Source organism: Aulonocara stuartgranti, assembly GCF_965226115.1.
Source record: "Aulonocara stuartgranti genome assembly, chromosome: 10".
In the NCBI taxonomy this organism is placed as follows: domain Eukaryota; kingdom Metazoa; phylum Chordata; class Actinopteri; order Cichliformes; family Cichlidae; genus Aulonocara; species Aulonocara stuartgranti.
Genome location: NC_138946.1, coordinates 17,258,884 through 17,281,723, shown reverse-complemented (window position 1 = coordinate 17,281,723; position 22,840 = coordinate 17,258,884). Strand labels below are relative to the sequence as shown.

The window sequence follows — 22,840 nt, the reverse complement described above, 5'->3', positions numbered from 1 at the left end:
AAGGCTGAAGACTATCTGTACATATAACATGAATATCTTAATATCTAATGAATGAAACACAGACTTAAATAACTTAAAATTAGAAGCAAAACTCCATTCAGTGTTAAATTAATTCTAGTATGTTCACATGGACATGACAAAATATAGCAAAGAACTGAAAGGTCTATTTTTCATAAGATCCCTATCAAAGATAAAACATGCAGGAAGGCATTAAGATGCACTGGAAATCTATTTTTTCTTCTCTTCTTCCTTGTTCTTCTGTACATCTTTTGCCTCAGCCTCATCCTCTTGTACTTCCTTCTGCAACTTTTTCTCTTCATTTGATTTTGCGGGCAATTCCTTGGCCGTGCATTTGCCGGCCTTCTTGAAAAAGGCTTTGATGCCTACATTATCGATGTTGTTTGCAGTCACGCCAATGTTGATCACCGACTGGAGACCAGTGTCTGTGGCTTCGCCTGCATTGTTGCCGTACCTTCACCACAATTAATGTGGTGAGGTTACAGAAATGGTGGTAGAGTTGTGTGATGGAAGAAAATTTAATGAGCATGTGAATTGAAATCTGGGGCAAGTTTGTTTACTACAGTCATTCACATAAAAAAGACAAAAGAATTAGGAAAACACAGTCATATCATTATTTATAGCTGTTTATTAACAACAAACTATGGAAAATATCTACAGATAAATAGTATGAAGAGCATAAGCATCACCACCCAGCACAAGCTGACATGTAACAGTAACATGGACAGACCCAGAAAGACACCTGATATTTATATTGTGTCTACACAGAAGCCACAGCTCAAACAGAACATTAGCCCAGTAGCACCAACTCCAGGGATGTATTTGTCTACACAGAAGGTGTTCAGACATATCACTGAGTGTAGGTCACCTATGTTTTCAAAGCCATTACTGTTCTTTGAATAACACACAGAGGGAATTAGACACGAAGCATAAAAGCAGTGTTGCATTTATGGGGCTAGAGCAAAGGAAACACCCAATCTGTTACGTATCCTGTTTAGGCAAGGTTTTAAATTACAAAGAGTCAAAACAGAAACCAAAACACATACTTTCTGTGTCTGACATGTATGACTAAGAAATGCCATTTTGATTAAGTTAGTTCCGCGTTATGTTGTTGTATTTATCTTGTTGACAGTTTACTGCTGTGTGCATGAAAGGGTTGAGCAGGTACACGTGTTAGTTTACAAGCCTTTTCCTTTAGTCCGCTGTGCAGTCATATGTTTCTGGACAAGTTTAAAAGATTCTCTAAGCCCCTAAATCTGAAAAGAAATAGGTGTGAAAAGCAGGTCAGAGCACCACCATCCCAAGAAGAAAGAGGCAAAGTAGGTAAGAATCAGACTGGTTTCTGATCCAGCTTGGTACTGATGTTTAAAATGACCAAACAGGTTCAGAAACAAGATGGAAACAAAAGATAACATTAATCCACTCATGATACTAAAGCATGAATTAATTAAAATATATGAACTTACTTGTAAGTGACAGTTGAGACCGTCTCTGCTGCCACACTTTTCCCAACAAGTTTTGCTCCAGTCTCCAGACTGGACCAAATGGTAGCCAAACCTAGTTCAAAATATCACCGATTTTAGAAACCTTATACGTTAGAACTTTAATGTGATAGTTAGTGCTAGTGATGATATGAGAATTGTATCAGTCTATGCACAATTTTTTAACTGATTAACATTTAGTGTCTTGAAAAAACATCTGCCCTCTCCTTGAGTTTTTGCATATTTGTCACGCAGGTGTTGTTTCAGATCATCAATCAAATTTTAATATTGGACAAAGATAAGTAAATGCCCTCTAAACCTAATAACTGGTTCTGTTAGCTTTAAGTTCAGACTTTCACTATGGCACTTCAAGACATTTATTTGGGGGGTTTTAATCATTCAGACGTGGACTTGCTGGTGAGTTTCAGGTCACTGTCCTGCTGCATAACTCAAACACAGTTCTGCTTCAGGATGTGAACTGATGGCCTGATATTCTCCTTCAAGATTTTCTAATACAGAGCATAATTGATTTCCATCAAGTTCTCCAGGTCCTGAAGCATCAAACCAGTCTCCAGACCATCACACTACCACCACCATGTTTGACTAATAGTATGATCTTCTTTTTACTAATGCTATGTTAGCTTTATGGCAGACAAGAGGATTCAAACCCTCCAAAAAATTGTCTCATCAATTCACAGAATATTTTTCCAAAAGTCTTGAGAATCATCAGGATGTTTTTTTTTTGGTAAATGTGAAACAAGTCCACTCATTTCAGTACTTTTTTTTTACTGCACTGTAACCTTGTTGTGAACATCCTGAAGTCTTGTACATACCATGCACAGTGCTGACCGCTACAAACTTGGCTCCATCCATTTTGGAAGCTTGGCCGTCTTCTTTCTTCTTCAAAGCTTCTGGAACCAGTTTTGCACCATGTTTCTTCACATGAGGTGCCATCTTTTCTGCCAGTTTTTCTGCCACTGTGCCTACACCATTCACTAAAGATACAGAAAGGTAATCATTATTATTTTGGAAGTAGAGTTCAGAGATTCCATGACTTAAAAACATGATGTCTTGGATTATTTCAAAGTAGTGCTCACCCAAGAACTGGCTGACTCGAACAGCACCCCCAGTGGCCTTTCTGGCCATCTCCAGACGTTTGGTGGTACTGGGGCTGACCTCTGAAGGAGTCTCTTCAGGTGTGAGTTGGTCTCGAATCTTGGCTGCTCCTTTGTGAATGGCCCTACCAGTAGCTTCTGCTCCTTTTATCAGTGAATCACTCAACCGAAGCGCTCCTATGGAGATATATTTGAGATAGTGAATGTACAACAGCAAAGAAACTGTCATTTAAAAAATTTCTAATAAAACTATATGAAAGCTATTTCAACAACATTTTCTTTGAAGCACTGAAGGGCATTACAAAGATAAACAACACCCACTAGTGGGCATTTTTTTATACAGAGGGATGTCTAATGTATAAGAATTCAATACAACACTTTGAAGGGATATATACAAGTTATTTTTTCCCCTTCATTAGGACTCTTGCTTATAAACTCACCTGTCAAGATTCCTTGACCCATCTTCTCACTCCATCCAGGAAGTGGTAGTTTTTCCTGCTCTCCTGCTGATGTAGTCGGTTCTACTTGCTCTTTTGTGGGATTAAGGGGGACTTTCGTACTCAAGTTGACTACCTCTGACTCTGTGCCCTCTGGACCCTGTTAAGTCAAGGGACAAAAACAGTGGGTGGGTTGCTTTAAAAAAAAAAAAAAAAAAAAGTACGCCCAAACAGAGTTGGCATATTTTTTTACCTACAACATGACATAACCACTTCATTCCTCCTGTGTCAAAGAAGTGTCAAAGAAAAATGTGTTTCTAGTATATCTAGTGTAACAACTTAAACCAGCCACAACATGAGTTTTCAGTTTCCACAAAAAGGTTCAATTAATGCTTTTACTAAGACAACTCACTAAGACACTGAGTTTGTTTTGCATCGTTTCCAGTTATTAAATCAGGGCTTGTTTAAATGCATGGACACAATATAACAAACTGCTTTGAATGTAGAGTTTCACAAGGCTTTTAATTCAGTTTGACAGTTTTGGGTAGTTTTACAGCTAACCTTTGTGATAGAGACAATAAGACAGGTAAAAATGGAGAGATAAAATCATTACACCCTCACATACCCAATGATCATTTTTGGGCACAAATAAATAGCAGACCTCAAAAAGCTTCATCTTCCCTGTACTAGTTAGCAAATTGACAGTATATGTATGTATAAAATTTCCAAGGCGCCATCAGGAGCTACTACCTACAAGGTCTTTCTGTTTCCAAACCAGGAGAAACATCCTATAAAAATTGCACCAAAGCTCCGCTCCAACACATACACACCCTTGCATTTGTTTCCTAAAGGAAGTAAAAGCTGACCTGGATCCTGAATTCAGCAAGCTGTGACAGGAGGTCCTGAAAAGTCTGCAGGTCTGCAGGAGGCAGTTCAGAAGACAACACTATACCCGCATAGCACCCTGGCATTTCTGCCAAGGAGTCAGGGAACATAAAGATCCCGGAGTTAGCCAGCAGCACTGGGGTGTCTTTTGTCAGTGGGTACATCCAATCGCATACCTGGAAAACACAATGACATTAAAATATGTAGGTGATGAATGTTAAGAGTCCTTGAAATTAGATCCACATCTGCTGTTTATAACAGAAACCTGAAATCTTTAATATGACACAGAGAGTGAGAAATGACAACATCTGCTGAGTGTTTGTTTCCATGAGGGGGAATATGTCCCATATGCAATTTATTTCATCAAATAACTTCACTGGAAGATATTATAAGATTTGGTTTGAAGGGTTTTCCCAAGGATTTGTGCTTTCTTTTTCTCTTTTGAGCATAAAACTGTACTCTCATTTCCAAGTATTTACAATTTCCTCTAGTCTGTTTATAGACACGTTGTAGGATTTAAGGATTCAGGATTAATGTCACTTCTCAACTGAGGCAAAATACAGACACTTGCTGCATCGTACCACTGGTATGCCGGCTGATAACATGACCCCTGTGAGGGCACAGGACACTGAACAGCAATACAACAGAAGCGCAGAGTCATCTGTTAATGGGACCATTGTCTTGGCCCAAAACAAAGCAAGGACAGAATACAGGAGCAGCCTACCAGCCTGGTCGGGTGGGAAACAAGAGTCATGGGTTGCAGTGCAGTTTACAGCACAGCATAATACAGGCTTTGTAAAGGTGCCAGAATAGATTGGTATTTTATATAAACTCAATACAAAAGCCATCACACAGAAGGTTGCCAGAAAGCACAAAGTAAAAAGGATATGAATGGATATAAAGTAGATAAAATCACACTGTTGCACAGGAAAGATTAAGCAACGAATATCTGCTCTATAGATGAACAAGCTATAATAAGTCTCAAATGAAACAGTCTAGTTTTCTGTTAAATGAAAACTAGACTGTTATTCATTTAAGAGTCTAATAAATAATAAGCATTTGTACTTCAGCAACCAATTTCATCTGCAACATTGCTGTTTCAGTGTAACAACAATGATGGGATTGCAAGCTGAGGGTGAAGCATTTGGGCAATCTATCAATTGGTGGCATGATTAAAACTTAATATGTAACTATTTTAATATTTTTTTTAAAAAATGTTAAAGGCCTTTTTTCAGAAAAGAAATACATCTAATCCACCATTTGTTGCTAAAAAAAAAAAAGGTGTAAGAAATCAGTTAACAACACTGCCTTTTTAGCATTCAGTTCCAACATTTTGTAGACACACATACTTATTGTTGAACTAAACATATCCATAAATTGCAGTCTACAAAAAAACTTAAGACTTTATAATACCATAATTTACTAATAAAAGTGGCACCTTTTAATTTTCTCACACTACATTACTATAAAAAGTAAGTATAAATTACGTAAACCTTGCATATAGCATAAATTATAATATGAAACATGAGTCCCACACTGTCTTGTTCGACTTGTACATAAAAAAATACATTTAAAAGGTGTATTTATTATTGTAGGGAACTTCTCTTGTGTTTTAAGTGGTTAAGGAATGTGTCAAAAACACGTCATCATTTGTAAGAGGAACATTTCTTTGACTCAGAGTTATGAAAGGCTTCTCAAACAGAAGAAACAATTCCCCTGAGGTCACACCTGCTTGCTCTTCAGGACACACGCCCAAAATAAAAATGCTTTTCTAAAATACACACTCTCACAGGTTAACATACACTTAACAATAAATATACTTACATGTAAAAACACTGCAGGTTTTTCAGCAGGGGAATCCTGCTGACTGTTCACCACAATGATGCGAAGGTAGCCTGGAGAGGAGAGTGAGCTGACTTGCCCGTTTGGTGCCACAAAAAATAGCTGCACCCCGGAAGGGATGCACAGCAGTTCAGTTCCATTTTCTCCTGCTACTGCTGCAGTCTGTCTTCCTGGACAAAAGCCACCTTCAACAGGAGCATAAGCCAGGATACGGTGCCCATCTGTGGGCTGTGGTGTGTATGCTGGAGGCTGCTCTGCTGGACTGGCCATGGCTATAGTTTTTGAAACCACTGCAGGGAGTGTGTCTGGAGCAGGAGGGGTCGCAGGACTGACAGGGACTGTGTTGGGGGTTGGGACAATGTTGTGGGTGGTAGCAGGTATGGTGGGGTAGAGATGGTGGACAGAGTTTTGGGGAGGCTGGCCGTTAGGTGCCAGGTCTGGATAAAGTTGGGGAACAGAAAGATCCTTCAACAGCTGGTCTCTCTGGTTTGCTGTTATAGTAAGCTGAGATGTTTCCAGGTCAGAAAGGTGGTTCTCAATTGTCTTTAAAGTATCCCTCATCTTCTGTTGAAGCCGCCGGGCTGTGTCCCAGTTCGCTCCCTGCTGCCGCTGCCCTCCAGTGGGAACCTCCAGTCCCTGAGTGAGGTGAAGCCGACCCTTCCTGTAATACTCGAGGGCCTCGGCTCTTTTCTCTGCCTCTTCAGCAGCCAGTCCACGACTCAAAGAATGAAACGCCAGCTCATACTGGTCCCTGATGAGCAGTAATTCAGCAGGTTCACCCATTGCCTACCACTGAGGAAAGGGCGCAAGAAAACTAGAGAGGAGATAATGAAAGCTTGTTAGCTCTCTTCTGTGTGTGTATAGTGTATAGTACCTGTTCTAGAAAGAAAATGTAGTCAGTGGCACTAATTCAGATCTTACGTACTCTGTGACAGCAGCGTTTATGAGTTACGTGAGAAAAATCTCAGCAATGTAACTGTTATTGGCAGCTGTTGCCAGCAGAGAGGTTAAACGGCAGGTTTTACCTGAACAACAAGACCTGCGTGCGAGCTTTCTAAAGCTTTCCCACACATCACTGGGAGACTACTAGGAAACTGAACTTCAATTACTGCCAAAAAAAAAGAAAATGCTTCAAAGAGTCGTTATTTGAATCTTCAAGTGTTCTACTGACATTTAGGTTTGAAAATCCCCTCCTCATATCAGTTTTCTCTTAACTCTGCGGCGTCTTCTCGCGCTCCACCAGCCTCGCGCATCAAAGTAACCGGGATAGGCGCGAGAAAAAAAAAACGCCTTCCGGCCAGTCCTTTCAAAGTAAACTCCAAACCGATTGTCCGTCTTTTAACTGTTGTAGATGCCTTGCCAGTCTAAAATCTACGAAACATATGTCAGTCCCGTCTGAATGATGATGACGATAAAGCCGTTTAGAGATGTCATTTTAAAGATGACAAATTAAAAACGCCGAAAATCCCGGTGTGAAATTTAATTTACAATTTAATGCACAATTGTAACGGCGAATATGTAAAGCGATCTCATATTCACGTAATATGACATTTGTGCTTTTATTTTGGTAACTTTCTATGTGACCGGAAGTGAATGATGTAACGGTAAACAACTTGATGTGCAAAAGAGACGGAAGAAAACGGAAAACTAATGCTAACGGAGAAAAGGGAGAGAAGAATATAGTTAAATTGTACAAAAACGAATGGTTCTAGCTACAGTCGACAGGGGAACAAGGTTTGTAATGTATATGATTTAATTTGAGCAATCTGAAATGCATAATATGTATTATATAGTTTAATAGAAAACGGTTAGACCAGCGTAATGAGCGGTTAAGATGCTGTTACATGAATAATATGTTAATTGTTTTATTTGTTTGTCTAGCTCTTACGTTGGTTCGTTGTCTGATACACGGCAAGGAATAATAAAGGTCATTCAACAACCATCAGTTCTGGCCTTCTCAGTTCGACTGGATGCTACAACAATATTTAAACATTGCAATTTAAATGCATTAAGAATTTCATTCAGAAGAAGAAATAAAACACAGTGACAAAAACTCTTGTGAAACTATGAACTTTTATTGAAAAGTTCATACTATCTAAAAACATTTTTCAATCAGTCATAATACATAATTCTAGTAAACTACCACTAAATACTACCTTCCAAAACTTTTTCCATTGCCACCATGTACATATAAAAAGTGGCTTTTAGTTCACTTTTACATTAACTGCGCAGAATGGTGCCTTAGTTCAGGCTTAAAAGGCGGTTTGTTTTAATGCAAATCATTTTCTGTGTTAACATAAATCTTGCGGTTTGTGTTTGCAAGTATGTATTGCACATGTACAAGTGCTGTAGAAAAAAAAAGTTAATAAAAGTTTAAAAAGCACACACTGCAAATATATACAAATGTAAAAAGCAAATATTCTGCATGAAAAGACAATAGTGTGTGATGCAGGAAACCTTCTGAGGTAACCACTTCTACGGCATCTTACCAGAAAACAGACATTTTCATGCAAAACAACTCGAAAAATATCAGACATGGCTTATTATTGCAGATATCTGGATCATCTGGACAGGTTATTTTCATCTGCATAAATTTTAAAAAAAAAGTCCAGATCGGCTTATATGAATAGTCTTGGCAGCAAATGCCACTTTGCTTGCTTGTTTTTTTTTTGTTTGTTTTGTTCTTCATTTCATTGTGTCAGATGGGTGTAGCAGTGAGTCACGGGAAAAACAAAAAAGCAGGGGGAGTGATCCATGAAACGCCACAGTACCTGTAAACGGAGACAGAAAACATCATAAGGAAAGACAGAAAATAAGACATGCAAAACTGCACATGACAGGCTTTCATCTTATCATAGTTGTTTTTAAAGTGGTTTGAATTTTAAAATACATGAACCATTCCTTACTTTGAATTTTTGTACTTTTCTCTGATGCCCTGTAGTGGGCGACTCTCTGCGCTGGCGTATAGCTTGTACAGGTGAGTCAGGCAGGGAGAAATGTCAGCCATCGTGTATCCGCTAAAAGCCACTAAAGAATCGGGCTAAAGCAGAAAAACACAGGTTAAAAGTCACATTTTTTTCCTAATTTCTTAAGAAATTTCAATAAAATTAGATTAACCAAATAAAATATTAAACTTACCCATAAAGACGTATTTATGGTGTAGGAAGCTAGGCAGTAGGCTGCAGCAGCAACCATAGATGGGCTGTACTGTAGAAATGGATCCATTTCCAGCAGGCTTAACTCCGCCACATACTAGAAAGCAGAAATAAAAAAAAAATACAATAAATAAAAATAGAAAATCATATCCATATTCCTTAAAGGCATTTGGCCTGACTATTGTTAAATGGTTCAATTTACTCACCAGGGCCAGGTTTTTGGTGTTGGCACAGACAGACTGGATGGCCATGAAAAGGTGAAGGAACGAGTTTATGGTGGGTGCCGCCAAGTTGAAGCCCAGCACACTTAGAAATGCTTGCTCCATCCGAAGCAGCTGTTTCTTAGTGTAGGTGTTGTCTGTGATGGTCACAAATTGGTCGAGTTTAGGAGGTGACTTCTCCTCATATTTTCTAAAAAAAAAAAAAAAGTAGCAGATCAGATGGCATGTTATATGTAAGGTTGACTATTAGCACAGACTATTAGCAAAAAAGAAAAGGGAAAAAAAAGCATTGATCATTAGAAACAAACAGTGACTTACGCAGCAATCACCAAGGCAGCCGTGCCAACCAGCTGCAGCTTGCCTCGTTTCACATTTCCGATGAGGGAGAGAAATCGGTCCAAGTAATTGATAGCAAGATGAAGAGTTTCAGCTTGAAGTTGGAATTCCTGCGCCACCTCAGCCATCCAGTCCACCAGAACGACGCGCATATCATCCGTGATCTCTGGGTGTCTTTCTAAATACTTTGGCCTTGGCCTGAATGCAATCTGCAATCAGAAGCCAAAACATTATATAGTGAACTAAAGAACAACAAGTCACAATTACATTGCAATAAGGTTGAAAGAAATTATGGAGGTCACTGGGCAAATAAATAAATAAAAATAACCAAACATACAAACAAAAAAATTCAAACCTCATTATTCCTCAAGTGCTGGTGAATATCTCTGGCATACTCCACACAAAAAACCTCCTCAGATTCAGAAGGCGTAGAAGCATCCTGGCGTGGACCTATAAAAGTAAAAAGTAATGAGCATTAAGGAAAGAGGAAAAAACAACAAGTTTTCTTGGTAGATTCTTTTTTAATCTGTCATACTCACTTGAACTCAGCTCCAGCATGATTACCATATCTTCATTGTGCAGGGCATTGGTTTCCTCATCTTGGTAATTACGGTGTCCGACAACTTCTTCGCCAGAAGCCGCAAGGACAACTTCGCAAGCCTCTTCCACGTACACATCAAAGCTGGAGCTGGAAGGGCAGCCCAGACAGTTGAGTTGAGAGCTTTCTGAGGTTGAGCTGTGTCTGGAAAACTGGCCACCCTGAAAATGATAATAACCCAACATGATGGCCTTGGTTCCTTAAAAAGAAGAGAGCTGGATTTCTTGCGTGATGTTTCCCTTCTCCTCCACGAGTCTTGTTCAGTTTTGAAATAACAGAGGAGAGAACTTCCAGATATATAAACCCCCAGTGGGACTTGGTCCTGAGAGTCGCTGACCTACTATTGGGTCGACACATGAGTGAAGGTATGAAAAAGGGGCGTTGATCATTACTGAGAATGGGGACAAAGGGTGAAGCCTCTATCTACCATTGTCCCATTCATCATCGTTTGATTTGTTAAAATTATCTGAGGCAACTTGATTGGCAGCTGAAACTCCTGAGAAAGCTTCCCAAGTCGTCAACCACCACCCGTTTTCAACGATGGTCGTTCACAGTGGACAAGGCAAGGCAAGGCAAGGCAAGTTTATTTGTATAGCACAATTCAACAACAAGGTGATTCAAAGTGCTTTACAGAGACATTAGAAACAAGAACAAATAAAAAGCATGATTTAAAATTGATTAAAACAAGCAAATAAACTAACTAACTAATTAACAAACAAACAAACAAACAAAACAGTATATAAAATCAAAACAGATAAAATCAGAACAGTAGATAAAATCAGTAGTTAAATGTAAGTTTTGAAATTTAAGCTTAAAAGTGTGGATTTGGTGCTTTATTCAAATGCAGCTGAGAACAGGTGAGTCTTCAACCTGGATTTAAATAAACTGAGTGTTTCAGCTGATCTGAGGCTTTCTGGGAGTTTATTCCAGATATATGGAGCATAAAAGCTGAATGCAGCTTCTCCGTGTCTGGTTCTGACTCTGGGAACTGATAAAAGACCGGATCCAGATGACCTGAGGGATCTGGAAGGTTCATACTGGGTCAGGAGGTCATTGATGTATTTTGGTCCTAAACCATTCAGAGCTTTATAGGCCAGCATCAGAACTTTAAAGTCTATCCTCTGACGGACAGGCAGCCAGTGTAAAGACCTCAGAGCTGGACTGATGTGGTCCACTTTTTTGGTCTTAGTGAGGACTCGAGCAGCAGAGTTCTGAATGAGCTGTAGTTGTCTGACTGATTTTTTAGGTAGACCTGTAAAGATGCTGTTACAGTAATCAAGCCTACTAAAGATGAATGCATGGACTAGTTTTTCCAGGTCCTGTTGAGACATCAGATCTTTTATCCTTGATATATTCTTGAGGTGATAGTAAGCTGACTTTGTTATTGTCTTAATGTGTTTTTCTAAGTTTAGGTCTGCATCCATCACTACACCCAAATTTCTCGCCTGGTTTGTGGTTTTTAGATGTATAGATTGAAGTTCTCTGGTGACCTGTAATCGTTTTTCTTTGGCGCCAAAGACTAAGGCCTCCTTTACACCTTTCTCAAACCGTCTGTTTTCTCAGTCCAGACATTGTGAACATTAGCGAGAGTTTCCTTTCTCCTTTGATCAATCTAGTGGAGTCTTGTGTTGCACTGGCACTGATCAAAGCTTTTATTCATGCAGTGCTTAACAAATTTATCCGACCAACTCCTAGTGTAAGGTTTATTACTCATCCACCCTAAATCAGCAGTATTGATAATAACCAAAAACACTTTTCTAATTCATTTCTAGTCTTAATTTTTATTTTTATTTCATTTTAACCTTTTGCTTCAAGTCAAATGTTTCAGTCTTAGTTTTAGTTGTTAGTTGTTAGTAATTCACTTTATTATGGTGGGCACATACCAGAGACAAGATTTAAGGACATCAGTAAATACATTACAATAACGACCCATTACCTTTTGAAAGCAGTTGACACAGTCATCCACAGTCTCAATAAACACAACTATCAAAGCCTCATGAGGCAATTTCTGATAAAAAAAAAAAACACTATTTATTATTATTTATTTTATTTAGTTTTCCAAGTTCACAAAGTAATTTAACTTTTTTTCAAAGGTCTGCTTTTTAGTTTTTTGTGTCTAGTTTTAATTTTCAGTTTAGATTTAACAACCTTGGTTTCTGTAATATTAATCTACCAATACGCATAAGCTCTTTAATCAGAATGACAATTTTAAGTATAAAATATAATTATTACTGTTATTTTGGTGAACAGTTCATTTTCAATTTTACTGTTTTACAAAAAAGCAGGAAAATGATGTGATTACGAAGCCAAACTAAAATTATTTACTTGCATTCCTGAACAGAAAAATCCATTTTAGATGTTAAATCTTATGCTTGATTAATTTCTGGCTTCTCAGACAAGACCAGTATGTTGGTAAATACAGTAATTGCTAGTTTTAAAAAGGTTTTGAGGTATTTCTAAAATATTTAATTTTTCTTGTTTTTATGGTGTAATAAATTTGCTGTACCTGGCTCATGTGACAATAGTAGCTCAGTGACCTTCGGGATGACATCCAATGGCACAATCTCCATTAGAGGTTGAATATCAAATGAAGAAGCCTCTTAAATGAAAGCTGAAACATTTACTTTGTCCTAGATGACTGAGAACCAACATAGACAAGCTAACATGATTGTCACGTTAACAGCGGTGGGGAGTGTTTTTTCTCTGTCACCTACCTGGCTGAGGGATCGACCTCGCAGTTCATTTTCTGACAAGACTCCGAGCACCGTCCGCTGTTTGGACCTCTGCAGTGTATCTACTCTGGCTGAGGGTGCCATATTTTCTTTGCTGGCTCGACTGCGTTGACTTTTGCTAAAGTTCATCTTTAAACAAAGACATTGGAAAAGAACAAGTAAAAAATATGATTTTTTTTATCCAGAAAGATTATAATGATTATCAGGTCTCTGTCAATTTCCTGTATACATTGGCAAACACAGCAAGCAAGTATGAAGACTTTACTTTCAGAGTAAAAATGCTTTAAAGCAGTATAGCAGCCAAACAGGATTGCAAGTGACTGATTTTAAGTTAGAGAAATGTTGGAAAACACATTACAGGTTTCGCAGCGCTAAAGTGGATGAAGTTGTTTGTTTTTTATAATAAAACTATCACATAGAAAATATCATATAAGGGAGATCAACTACAGTTTTAGTCAGAAGTTTATACGCATTCATCATGTGCATCAAAGTCATGGTCACTTTGGGCTTTTAATTATCACTTTCAACTGCTCTTTTAACAGGGTGCAATATTTGTACAGCATCTTTAATAGCTTTCTATAATTCTCACAGGCTCAAAAGTACACACACAGGCTTTAAAATATACATACACACCCCACTAACCCTATGGTATAAGTTTCTCTTTGGTTAAATGTCTCTTAGCATGTTGTGGCTCAACCACATGCTTTTGGTAGCCATCAACGAGTTTCTGGCATAATTCTGGGTAGATCTCTTCTTGACAGAATTGGTAGGGTTCATATTTAAACTAGGGTGGACATGTGTCACAGATTATCAGTCGTGTTGAGGTCAGGGCTTTGGGAAGGCCATTCCAGAAGCTTAATTTTAGCCTGCTTTATCCATTACAAAACCAGTTTTGTGTTTGGGATCACAGTTCACACCCGACTGTGTCCAAGCTTCAGCCATCTAACTGTTGTTTTGATGTGAAGTTGATGAATTACATATCATTATTCCTTACTACATTTACTTGTCATTGAGGCCAAATAGCTTAATCTTTGTCTATGATTACGTGGATAAGCTCGAGTCGTTAGCCAACACCCGTTTTGAACGATGGTCGTTCACAGATGGGGGCTTTGGTTTCCTTTACTGCTTTCTCAAACCGTCTGTCTTCTCTGGCCCAGAATGTAAACCCTGCCAAGAGTGTCCTTCCCTCTTTGAGTCATGATCAACATAGCCAAGTCTTTTTCTGATGAGATGACGTGCCTCTGGAGTGTAACGATTAAAGCTTTTATTCCTATATTGCTTAACAAATTTATCAGACCCCCCTCCCAATGTAAGGGTTGTTCCTAAACCCCTCTGGCCATAAAACATTTCTCCAACAGGAATTTGGGTCATCCATGTATGCACTTTCAAATTTCAGATGAGCACGAAGGTGAAAGTTTGTGTCTTCTTCCAGACTTCAGGCACATCTGAATAACTTGTACTTATATAGTCTAGTTTGAATTGATGATCTTGGAATCTGCAGGTTTCTAGAAATTGTTTAGCGACGTTCCCAACTTCTGTAACTCTACAATTCTCCGTCTTAGATCTTCACTGAGTTTCTTAGACGTCCCTATTGTTCTGAGCATTGGTCAATCCAATGAGTGCTGTCAAACAAATCTTTTTTGTCCTGGCAAATGAAAATAACAGTTGTAGTCGACCATAATCACTAATAATGAGTTAACACTCCTTGGCCTTTTCAAGACTTTGTACAACTTTTTGACCACTTATAAAAAGATTTAAGTGAATGCATGTATTTGAGCCCGTATGTATAATTGTGACCCTGTGTGGATTAGAGAAAAGTCAATTCAAACTTCTGACCACAGCTGAATTTCCTTTTAGTTTCTCCAATGTAGAATATAGTTACTGTTTGTGTCCCTGCTGGCATCATGGGTGGAATTTCTATATAAAATTTGTACTGTTCCCTTTTTAAAGCTCTACTGATTCTAGTTTGTCACAGATTTCCAGCTCATTTTGACTCCAATCACTCTCCACCTCCTGTTTTTCTAAAAACAGGAGGTGGAGCATGTATGGCAGGGATGATGCTCAGTGTTGTGCTGCGTATACTATAATTAAAACTGCTTTTACTGAAACTGTTTGGTTGAAGATGGCAAAACCCAAAATTAGCAGGGCATTCATGTCATTGATAAGTAAATGTAAACTTCTAACCACAACTGTAGCTATCAAATACAAGAGGCAGGGACCGGTGAAGCTACGTGAAAAAAAAAATGCATGGATTGATCAGTTTACTATTACTAAAAACTGCTGGTATTAAATGAGTTAAACAACTAAAAGTTGAAAAGTGAATCTTTCAGCTCTGCAAGTAAAAATACACAAAAAAAATGGTAAAAGAGAGAAAAGTCATAGGTCATCTTAAATCTACACCAACTGAGGTCATAGCAACAAAAAAACTGTTTGCAAAAGTGTTACACCGTGTATTCCTGAGCATGTCCTTTTTCAATACTACAGTGAGAGAGAATGGGTTTGTAACTCTTACAAATGACATCTTGATGTCATTTTTACTCACTTTGGCAAGGACTGCCTAAAGCTAGTGCGTGAGTAAGATGGCGGATCACAGGAACCGAGATTCAGTCGCGGATTGCAGAAAAATTACGAGTCTAAATCTATAAATGAAATCCTCTGTTAAGGGTCTCCAAGCTTCACAAATCATAGAGTCACCTGCTAAACAAACAGGTGAGACAGTTTTGTTTTGTTTTTACCATTAATGTACTAAAAATCAGAGGAAAAGCAGATCCAATAAAGACTTTGAGATAAGTAAACTCTTCAAAATGTATCTGAATTTAAAGTATGAGATCAGGCAGTAAAGGAAATTTGATCTACTTTTGATCTAATAATCAGAAGTTGTGTGTCACAAACATCAACACACTATGTAGACAAATATGGCATAAACATGGGCGTGCCATAAGTTCCCCAGTTTCACCTAGAATGTCTACTTTGCATATGGAGGAAGTGAAAGAAGGGGTCTATTATCCTGTTCTGAAATACCACTGAGCCATATAAATATATCAGGACACAGTTCGCTAATTACATTAACTCATGGTCATTGATTAGTGGTCATGACAACTGTATACAGTCATAAAACTGAACTCACAGCCCATCGTTAGTCAGTGCATGCGCTGTTTAGAAGGGTGGGAAAACCTGGAGTCAGCTAAGGCTGAAGAAGTCATTGGGATGAGTGGTGAAAAGTTTCTCCCACTGAAAATGCGACGCCCAGATGAACAGAATCAACTTTCTGTGACTTCAGAAGCATAATCCACTATTAGGATGTTAAAAAGTATAAAAGTTCCCATTCACTAAGCGTGTGAACACAGTGTCTTTTCAGTAATTCTATTTTTTAAAAAGGCATGTTTTTAATCTTTCAGTAAGGAAAGATTAGTATGCATTGTTTTCATATTTTCTAAAAATGAAATAAAGAATCATTTACAGTGGTGTGAAAAGTCTTGAGCCACCCTTCCTTTCTTTATATTTTAGAAAAATTTAAAAAAAGAAGGTTTTTTGGAGGACAGATTTATTGAAATGTGCAAACATACATGCAAATGCAGGATACATTTCAAAATTTTCGACTGAAAATTCTTCGCCAAAAAAAGCAGTTAGAATAAATTATGATGTTTTTGTGTCGGCCTTTTTAAGTATGATATTAAAAATTGTTTATTTGCTAAGTTGTTGTAGATGCAACATTGATATATTATTTTTAAGCTTTAATCATTCGTGTCAGTGTTAAGTGCCTTATCAAACAAACAAATAAATAAAAGAAACCCGAAGAAAACAAAAATATTACTCGGACCGGACAGAAAATGGGTGGAAAAAAAAAACACTGTGAAAGCTCTTTAGAAAGCCTGGAGAGCTACTGCTCAAGACCACTTAAAAAATACAAGAAAATCTGGATCATTGGAGGAAAAATATCCAGGAATCAGGGGTGACTCCGGACCTGCACGGCACTATGAATATTCCCGGTGCAATTATGGTCTCACATTGCCATGGTTACTAAAAATTAGCAGAAGGAATCAGTCAGAAAAAAATCAAGGAAAACAGGATGTTGCACTGTGAAAACACAGTGCATCACCCCGATGTATCACAGACCACTGCCAGCTCATGGTTACATGTACTTTTTAGTGTATTTGTTCCTAACTGTAAACTCACCATGATCAGGATCAGTGCAGTTAGCAGTTTAGCGTTTCAGCGTCACCACCACCGACCAAGTCGGACAATCGACAGCTGCCCCTGACTTGGTTGTTAATAATCTGTACCAACAGCGCCCTCTGGATCTCTTCGCGTGACTTGAAGCAGGTTTCTGGGTGTAGCAGGTTTTTTTTTTACTTTCTTTCGGCGATGTTTGCCTCGAAAATCAGCTATTTCCTCCTGAGTCTCTGTCCAATCACGTGGCAGAACGCAACCGCCGACGGTCAACGTCACATGGGTTACTGGATTTATCCGCTCAATATTTTCCCTTGATTGATTAGTTTTATTTGAACTCTTCACAACTTCGACTCTACATATTATAGATCAATCTTAACTGATGCCCTGAGGCGAGAAAAATGAGTTGTGTTCGGTCAGTGTGTTTTATTAAATCTACAGGTGCTGCAGGGGCTGTAGGAGAATTATTGAACAGGAAGGCTGCCTGCATGTATAAGTTATTAATACTCTTCGCCATACTCCACATATAAATAGTCTTTGCCAAAAAAGGGAAAAGAAGAAAAAGAAAAGATTCTTTCTGTGAATCGTAGAGGACTTTATCATTTTATAACATGCTGAAAAAACTGCTTGACAGAGAATCTCACTTGGCCTTTTTCCCTCTTCTGCTTTATGAATAATGTTAAATATTATTTTTAAATTCACTTTCTTACCATATTCGTCATCTATAAAGTTGTGGGTGTTACAAAAATATACACACTGATTAACCCTAACTTTTGTAAAGTTTTGAGTACAAAATCTATTTACCTACTTTTATTTTCACAACTATAAATATAAATATTATATTATATTATAAATAATATTAACGTTGTGTCTTCTCTCACTCACGTGCTAAAACATGGGAAACCTGGTAATGGATGGAGGAACAATGTGACAGCAGAAAGTAAAGATGACATTTATCTGGGTCACTGTTTAAATCTGCTGACTCCATCAAGCAGCATTTGGTGAAACACCTGAAGCTGTACAGGCCTGATTACACAACCATGTGTGGTCAGAAGTTTACTTTCAGTCATCATGGACATGGATGTCATAGCAATTTGTAGGATTTTGATGATTTCTTTCAATTTCTCAATCAGATGCTTTTAGAAGCCATCATAAGGAGATGTAGGACTGTAGGACTGGATTCTCTCATACATCACATCAATGCACATGCACTCTAATAATAATAACATGATGTACCTCATTACTATACCTCAGTAACCTGTTTACTCCACTGTAAACTGTTACTTTGCACACTGTTTATTTGCACAGTTTTTTATAATTTCTTCAATTTGTTTATTGCACATTTTATTTTAAAATGTAACTTTCATTCTTAGTTCAAACTTTACTTCTTAGGTTAAATTCTTAATTTATTCTTTACATATTATTCTTTACAAGCTTACTTCAATGTTTTGTTTTGTTTTATCTATTATGCAACTCTTATATCCGTTTTCCTGTAAATGTTTCCTGTAGTTTTATGGTCGGGCATTGCAGAGCAACAAGCATTTCACTGCATGTCGTACTGTGTATGATTGTGAATGTGACAAATAAAATTTGAAATGTGAAATTTGAACTTTCATGGCAGAATTGACTGAGTTCATTTAAATGGGTTGATTTTCTGGCACTGAGCCATCTTTTAAGCTGTAGTCAATAAAGATCCATAAGTAGAAGACAAGTTATCATGTTAAAAGACTTTTGTAGAACCTTCAGCACCACGTCTTGATGCAGGCTCAATCATGCAGGTAAGGAAGTCACAGAAAGTTGATTTTGTTCATCTTGATGTAGCGTTTTCAGTGGGAGAAATGTTTCCTTACTCAGGTTTCCTGAAGGCTTCCCCAAACCTATAAACAGTACCTCTGCACAATGACTGAAACTAGCACCTCTGGTGAACAATGGGCTGTGAGGTCAGTTCTTTGATCATTAATATGCAAATTGTCATGACCATTGATCAACAGCCACTGATCAAAGACAAGCAGCAATGCAAATAATATCTTTTACATTTTTAAGATGACACATTGTCGGAGTCACAACTGATCCATTATTAGATAACTACACCAAAAAAACAAAAACAAACAAGCAGAAAACAAAGCGGAAACATTCATATCCAAACATTAAAATGTATTCCAAGAAGCTATAAATTGCTAGAAGCTAAAAAATACCTTTATGTAATGTGCCCCTGAACAGGGAGTTTCCATGTACATAAGTATAAACACAAAAATGTGTAGTCAGTGGATTCACAGAGAATGAATGATCTTTATTGAAGCCTGTGTGTGTTTTGCCTGAGAAAAATGAGTGCACATTTTGTGTAGTCCATCAGGTGGCAGGCTTTCTCTTCAGTCATGGTGCAAGGAAATAATAATAATAAGATTTGAATAAAATTCTAAGCATATGACACTGTGACCCTGTTAAATTTAATTTAGCAAAAAAGCCCTGAACTTTTGCCCACTCGGGAAAGGAGGTGATGCAAATCGAGGAAATGTTCAGCTAATTAAAATTCCAAAGTGTCTCAAAGTCTATGTCTTTCTTTGGCAACAGACCTTGTGGAATAATCTTGAGTTGTTGTTTTTATTAGTGTTATTTAGTCACAGCAGGAACTACAGGTATAGAGGTATTTAGGAAGCAGTCATGCTGCTGCTGAGTTTAGAAATTCCCACTTTTAGCCTTTCGGTCACAAGGATGCTTCTTTAGCCTCGAGTCAATCATTGCTCTTAATATGTTCTGACACTAGTATTTGATGTAAGGGTCCTTCGCTTGTAGCCGACTGTGCCTTTTTACGGGCACATTACCAAACCTTCCACCTTTAAACAGAGTCCACAGTGTCTCAAAACGACCCTTTTTAGACATGTTTTCCTCACACATATAACAATATATTCATGTATTTAAAATTCATGTTTGATGATTTGGATTTAAACAGTGTTTTCATGCCACAGCAGAGGAAGGAGCATCTTTCTTCCACTGTTATTGGTCATTTTTAAACTCAGCTGTGTATTCTTTTCCTCCAAAGTAATGTAATGTAAATTGATACGTTAAAATTTGAATCATCCGTCATCTGTTGAATCAGTGTGTGGGAGAAACAAACACAAACAGGAGGATGTTACGTCGAGGGAGAGCAGTAATTTTCTTTCTAACAGGAAAAATGCTTTTGGAACTTTGTTCTACCAAAGACCTGATAATATATCCTTGCCTATTTTATACAGTAGGCATGGGGGATAAGGTTTCCTGATGTGGTTATTTTCTTCTGTTAAAATAAAATCAATATCTGCACAGGCACCAGCTCATGGGACACAAAGTCTGTCCGTCTTCCTCTGTTTTCTTAATCTCTCATTCTCATTTCCGTTCATTCCCTAAGCAGATGCAGATTGCCCGTGACAGATAGCATAGGGCTGGTACCATTTCATTAGTGGGATGCATTGCCAGTGAAAGGCTTGGATGCATCAGATGTGCTGGGGGTTTGAGCAGGACAGTCCAGGAGACACCAAGCTGAGGACGAGTTTCATATCTCTAGGAGGCCTTTGGTCCAGAGGTGTTACAGTGCTGAGAGGGACCAGAGCTGAGACTGTCTCCCATCCTGAGCACAGAAAAGTTCAAAAATAGAAGCAAGGATGATGAAAGTTGCCACTAACTTGAAGGATAAGGAGATGAAAAGGCATCCCCAATCTGCTGAGGATTATTCTTGCTGGACAGATATTTTCAAATTCACTGGTTTTTGCAAGAAGAAAAAAGATTTAATTGGTCATGAATGTATCATCAGAGTCCAGTGAATCATCCCAGTGATGGCACATTTAGAGGATGGCAAACTGGAATGTAGTCAGATATATCTTCTTACAGTTGCCTTTTACCTTTTGTCATTTTCATGCTACAGCTGCTCAAAGAAGAGGAAATATTATGTAGCTAACCTACACTGGCAGCTCAGCCTGATTAAGCTTATCCCAATCCCTATTCCCACAAGCCCATTGTATGGCGTTGTCTCTGCAGCCTATCTGCACACGCAAACACCACACAGAAGAGGTCTTTAACTCTAGCATTGCTTTGTTAGTTGCTGCCAACACAGGCCTCGTGTGGGGTTGAAAACTGATCAGCAGCAGTGACTGGCTCTTAAAGAAGGCAATCAGTGCTTTAATAAGCACATTTTCAAATCAGAGAACTCCAAAGAGGACAAATCATCTGTGCCAAACTGAAGAAAACTGCAGGACGGAGTCTAAGTGCTCGCAGGAGATGCCAACAACCTACATTAAATATGATGACTACAATCTTCCTCCCTTGTCTCTTAACTAAAGGTCATATTGTTTCCCACCGTCCACCCACTCTATTTATTGTTTACTTATAAGCTGTCATGTAGATTTAAGGACTTTTTAATCAGGGATATGATGCGGAAGCTTGGTGCCAGTCTGATTCATTAAGAGGTCCATCACTGCAGTAAACCAGAGGCATGAAAGGAAAATTAGCACAGAGAGCAGGGGTGTGCTATTGTCTGTTTCTTATAATGGCAGGATAATTATGTTGCTTAAATCAGGATGCCGTATAACACACACACACACACACAGGCTGTTCAGTTTATAACCCCAGGGCTACACTTTATATCACGGCGTGCCACAATAACAAACCTTTGACAAAAACTTTGTTTACTGCTTTTTTCTTCTTTTTTTCCCTTTTCATTAATTAAAAAAATGAGAGGAAAACATAAAGGAGGAGAGAGCAGAACAGAAAACAAAGTCAACCACTTGATATTCACAGCAAAGACAAAACGATTCAGTAATCACGCTGAAAGACAAAGTGCCGCGTTTTGTCCTTGTATCCCCAGTACCTTCTGCGGACTGCTCGTACATCAAATATCTCCCAGTCAGAGCTGTGGGACATATGAATTATGAATGTCTGAGTAAGAGACTAAGGGCTTCTATTTTTTTTATTTTTTTTTTGCAATTTAAGGGCCTCAAATCTTTTGGTGCAGTAAATTATTCATATATTCAAATGAATCTGACTTTGAGGATGTTTTTCTTTCTTCTCCTCTTTCATGAATTTAGAGTGTACCCTGCAGAAGGAGAGCGCCAAAAAATTGCAAAGTGCTATTAATGGTGAAGTTTGGAGTAGGATGGTGCCTCGGTCGGCTGTCGGACTTTTGAGCTTACGCTTGTGCTCTTGTGGTCGAGCTGCCCGCACTGCTAGGGGGTGGTTTGAGACAGCCCCAGTATCACATTGCTATCTCTCATTGTTATTCTGGACAAGTGCTCGCCTATCAGGCTTCCGTCCTCTGTGTGTGTGTGCGTGGACATGTGGGTGTGTCACCGATACGCCTCAGTATGTTCGTTCTGCTCCACGCTCTCAGATCTCTGAAGATCACTCTGATTGGCACGCCACCGCCATGAGACGAAAAGCGGCAGTGTGCTGCATATTTATTGGTTTCAGAATCTTTCAAATGTCACTAATAATTTCGTACATCTTGGAGACAAAGGCACGCTGCCTCCCCGTGATTAAAGACGCAGCAATACTTTCTCCTGCAGTCAGGAGAGGATATGAAGCAGTTTTCCTGTGCTCATCACAGAGGGAAATTTTGTTTTTTATGAGCCTCCCTCTCAGCGGGATGCTCGGCAAATTGGTTCAAATTACCAGAGGGATGTAAATCATATCTTGCGGCACATCTAAAATGTACGCATCTTGGAACATAATCCGTAACTAATATTGTGACACTTTCCTGCCGTTTATCTCAGAGTTCATAGTTGTGTTCACACGGGTTTTAGCAAACAGAGATTTCCTTTGCAGCTGTACCCTGACTGCTGCATGTTTCTTCTCATTAACATGCAGTGCAGAGACTGGTGT

The 22,840-nt window shown here is 38.5% G+C and overlaps 2 protein-coding genes across 12 annotated transcripts in view; both read right to left on the bottom strand.

Moving 5' to 3' along the window:
• Window positions 1–109: 109 nt before the first annotated feature.
• On the bottom strand, window positions 110–7,040 carry sparta (spartin a). 4 transcript variants are annotated; one of them, XM_082549318.1, is made up of 8 exons: window positions 6,804–7,040; window positions 5,761–6,592; window positions 3,918–4,112; window positions 3,055–3,211; window positions 2,597–2,791; window positions 2,333–2,494; window positions 1,485–1,575; window positions 110–472 (listed from the first exon to the last, which is right to left on the bottom strand). In XM_082549318.1, the coding sequence occupies exons 2-8, from the start codon at window positions 6,559–6,561 to the stop codon at window positions 229–231; spliced, it is 1,845 nt and encodes a 614-aa protein (XP_082405444.1). In that variant the 5' UTR covers window positions 6,562–6,592; window positions 6,804–7,040; the 3' UTR covers window positions 110–228. The 4 variants fall into 4 exon arrangements, with proteins under 4 accessions (XP_082405444.1, XP_082405445.1, XP_082405446.1 ...); XM_082549319.1 differs by having other exon boundaries at window positions 6,950–7,037; XM_082549320.1 differs by lacking the exon at window positions 6,804–7,040 and adding an exon at window positions 6,704–6,797.
• A 794-nt stretch (window positions 7,041–7,834) lies between these two features.
• The window catches only part of ccna1 (cyclin A1), a 26,126-nt gene continuing 11,120 nt past the window's right edge, over window positions 7,835–22,840 (bottom strand). For 6 of the 8 annotated variants that reach the window (XM_082549103.1, XM_082549104.1, XM_082549106.1 and 3 more), the window contains 8 exons: window positions 12,803–12,949; window positions 10,030–10,249; window positions 9,846–9,940; window positions 9,473–9,699; window positions 9,140–9,344; window positions 8,917–9,030; window positions 8,685–8,818; window positions 7,835–8,549 (listed from right to left, as the gene is read on the bottom strand). In XM_082549103.1, coding sequence (XP_082405229.1) covers window positions 8,498–8,549; window positions 8,685–8,818; window positions 8,917–9,030; window positions 9,140–9,344; window positions 9,473–9,699; window positions 9,846–9,940; window positions 10,030–10,249; window positions 12,803–12,949 — 1,194 coding nt within the window. In that variant the 3' untranslated portion in view covers window positions 7,835–8,497. Of the gene's footprint in view, window positions 8,550–8,684; window positions 8,819–8,916; window positions 9,031–9,139; window positions 9,345–9,472; window positions 9,700–9,845; window positions 9,941–10,029; window positions 10,250–12,802; window positions 12,950–16,996; window positions 17,252–22,840 lie in introns of those variants that run through there. The other 2 variants (XM_082549102.1, XM_082549109.1) reach the window with 2 other exon arrangements.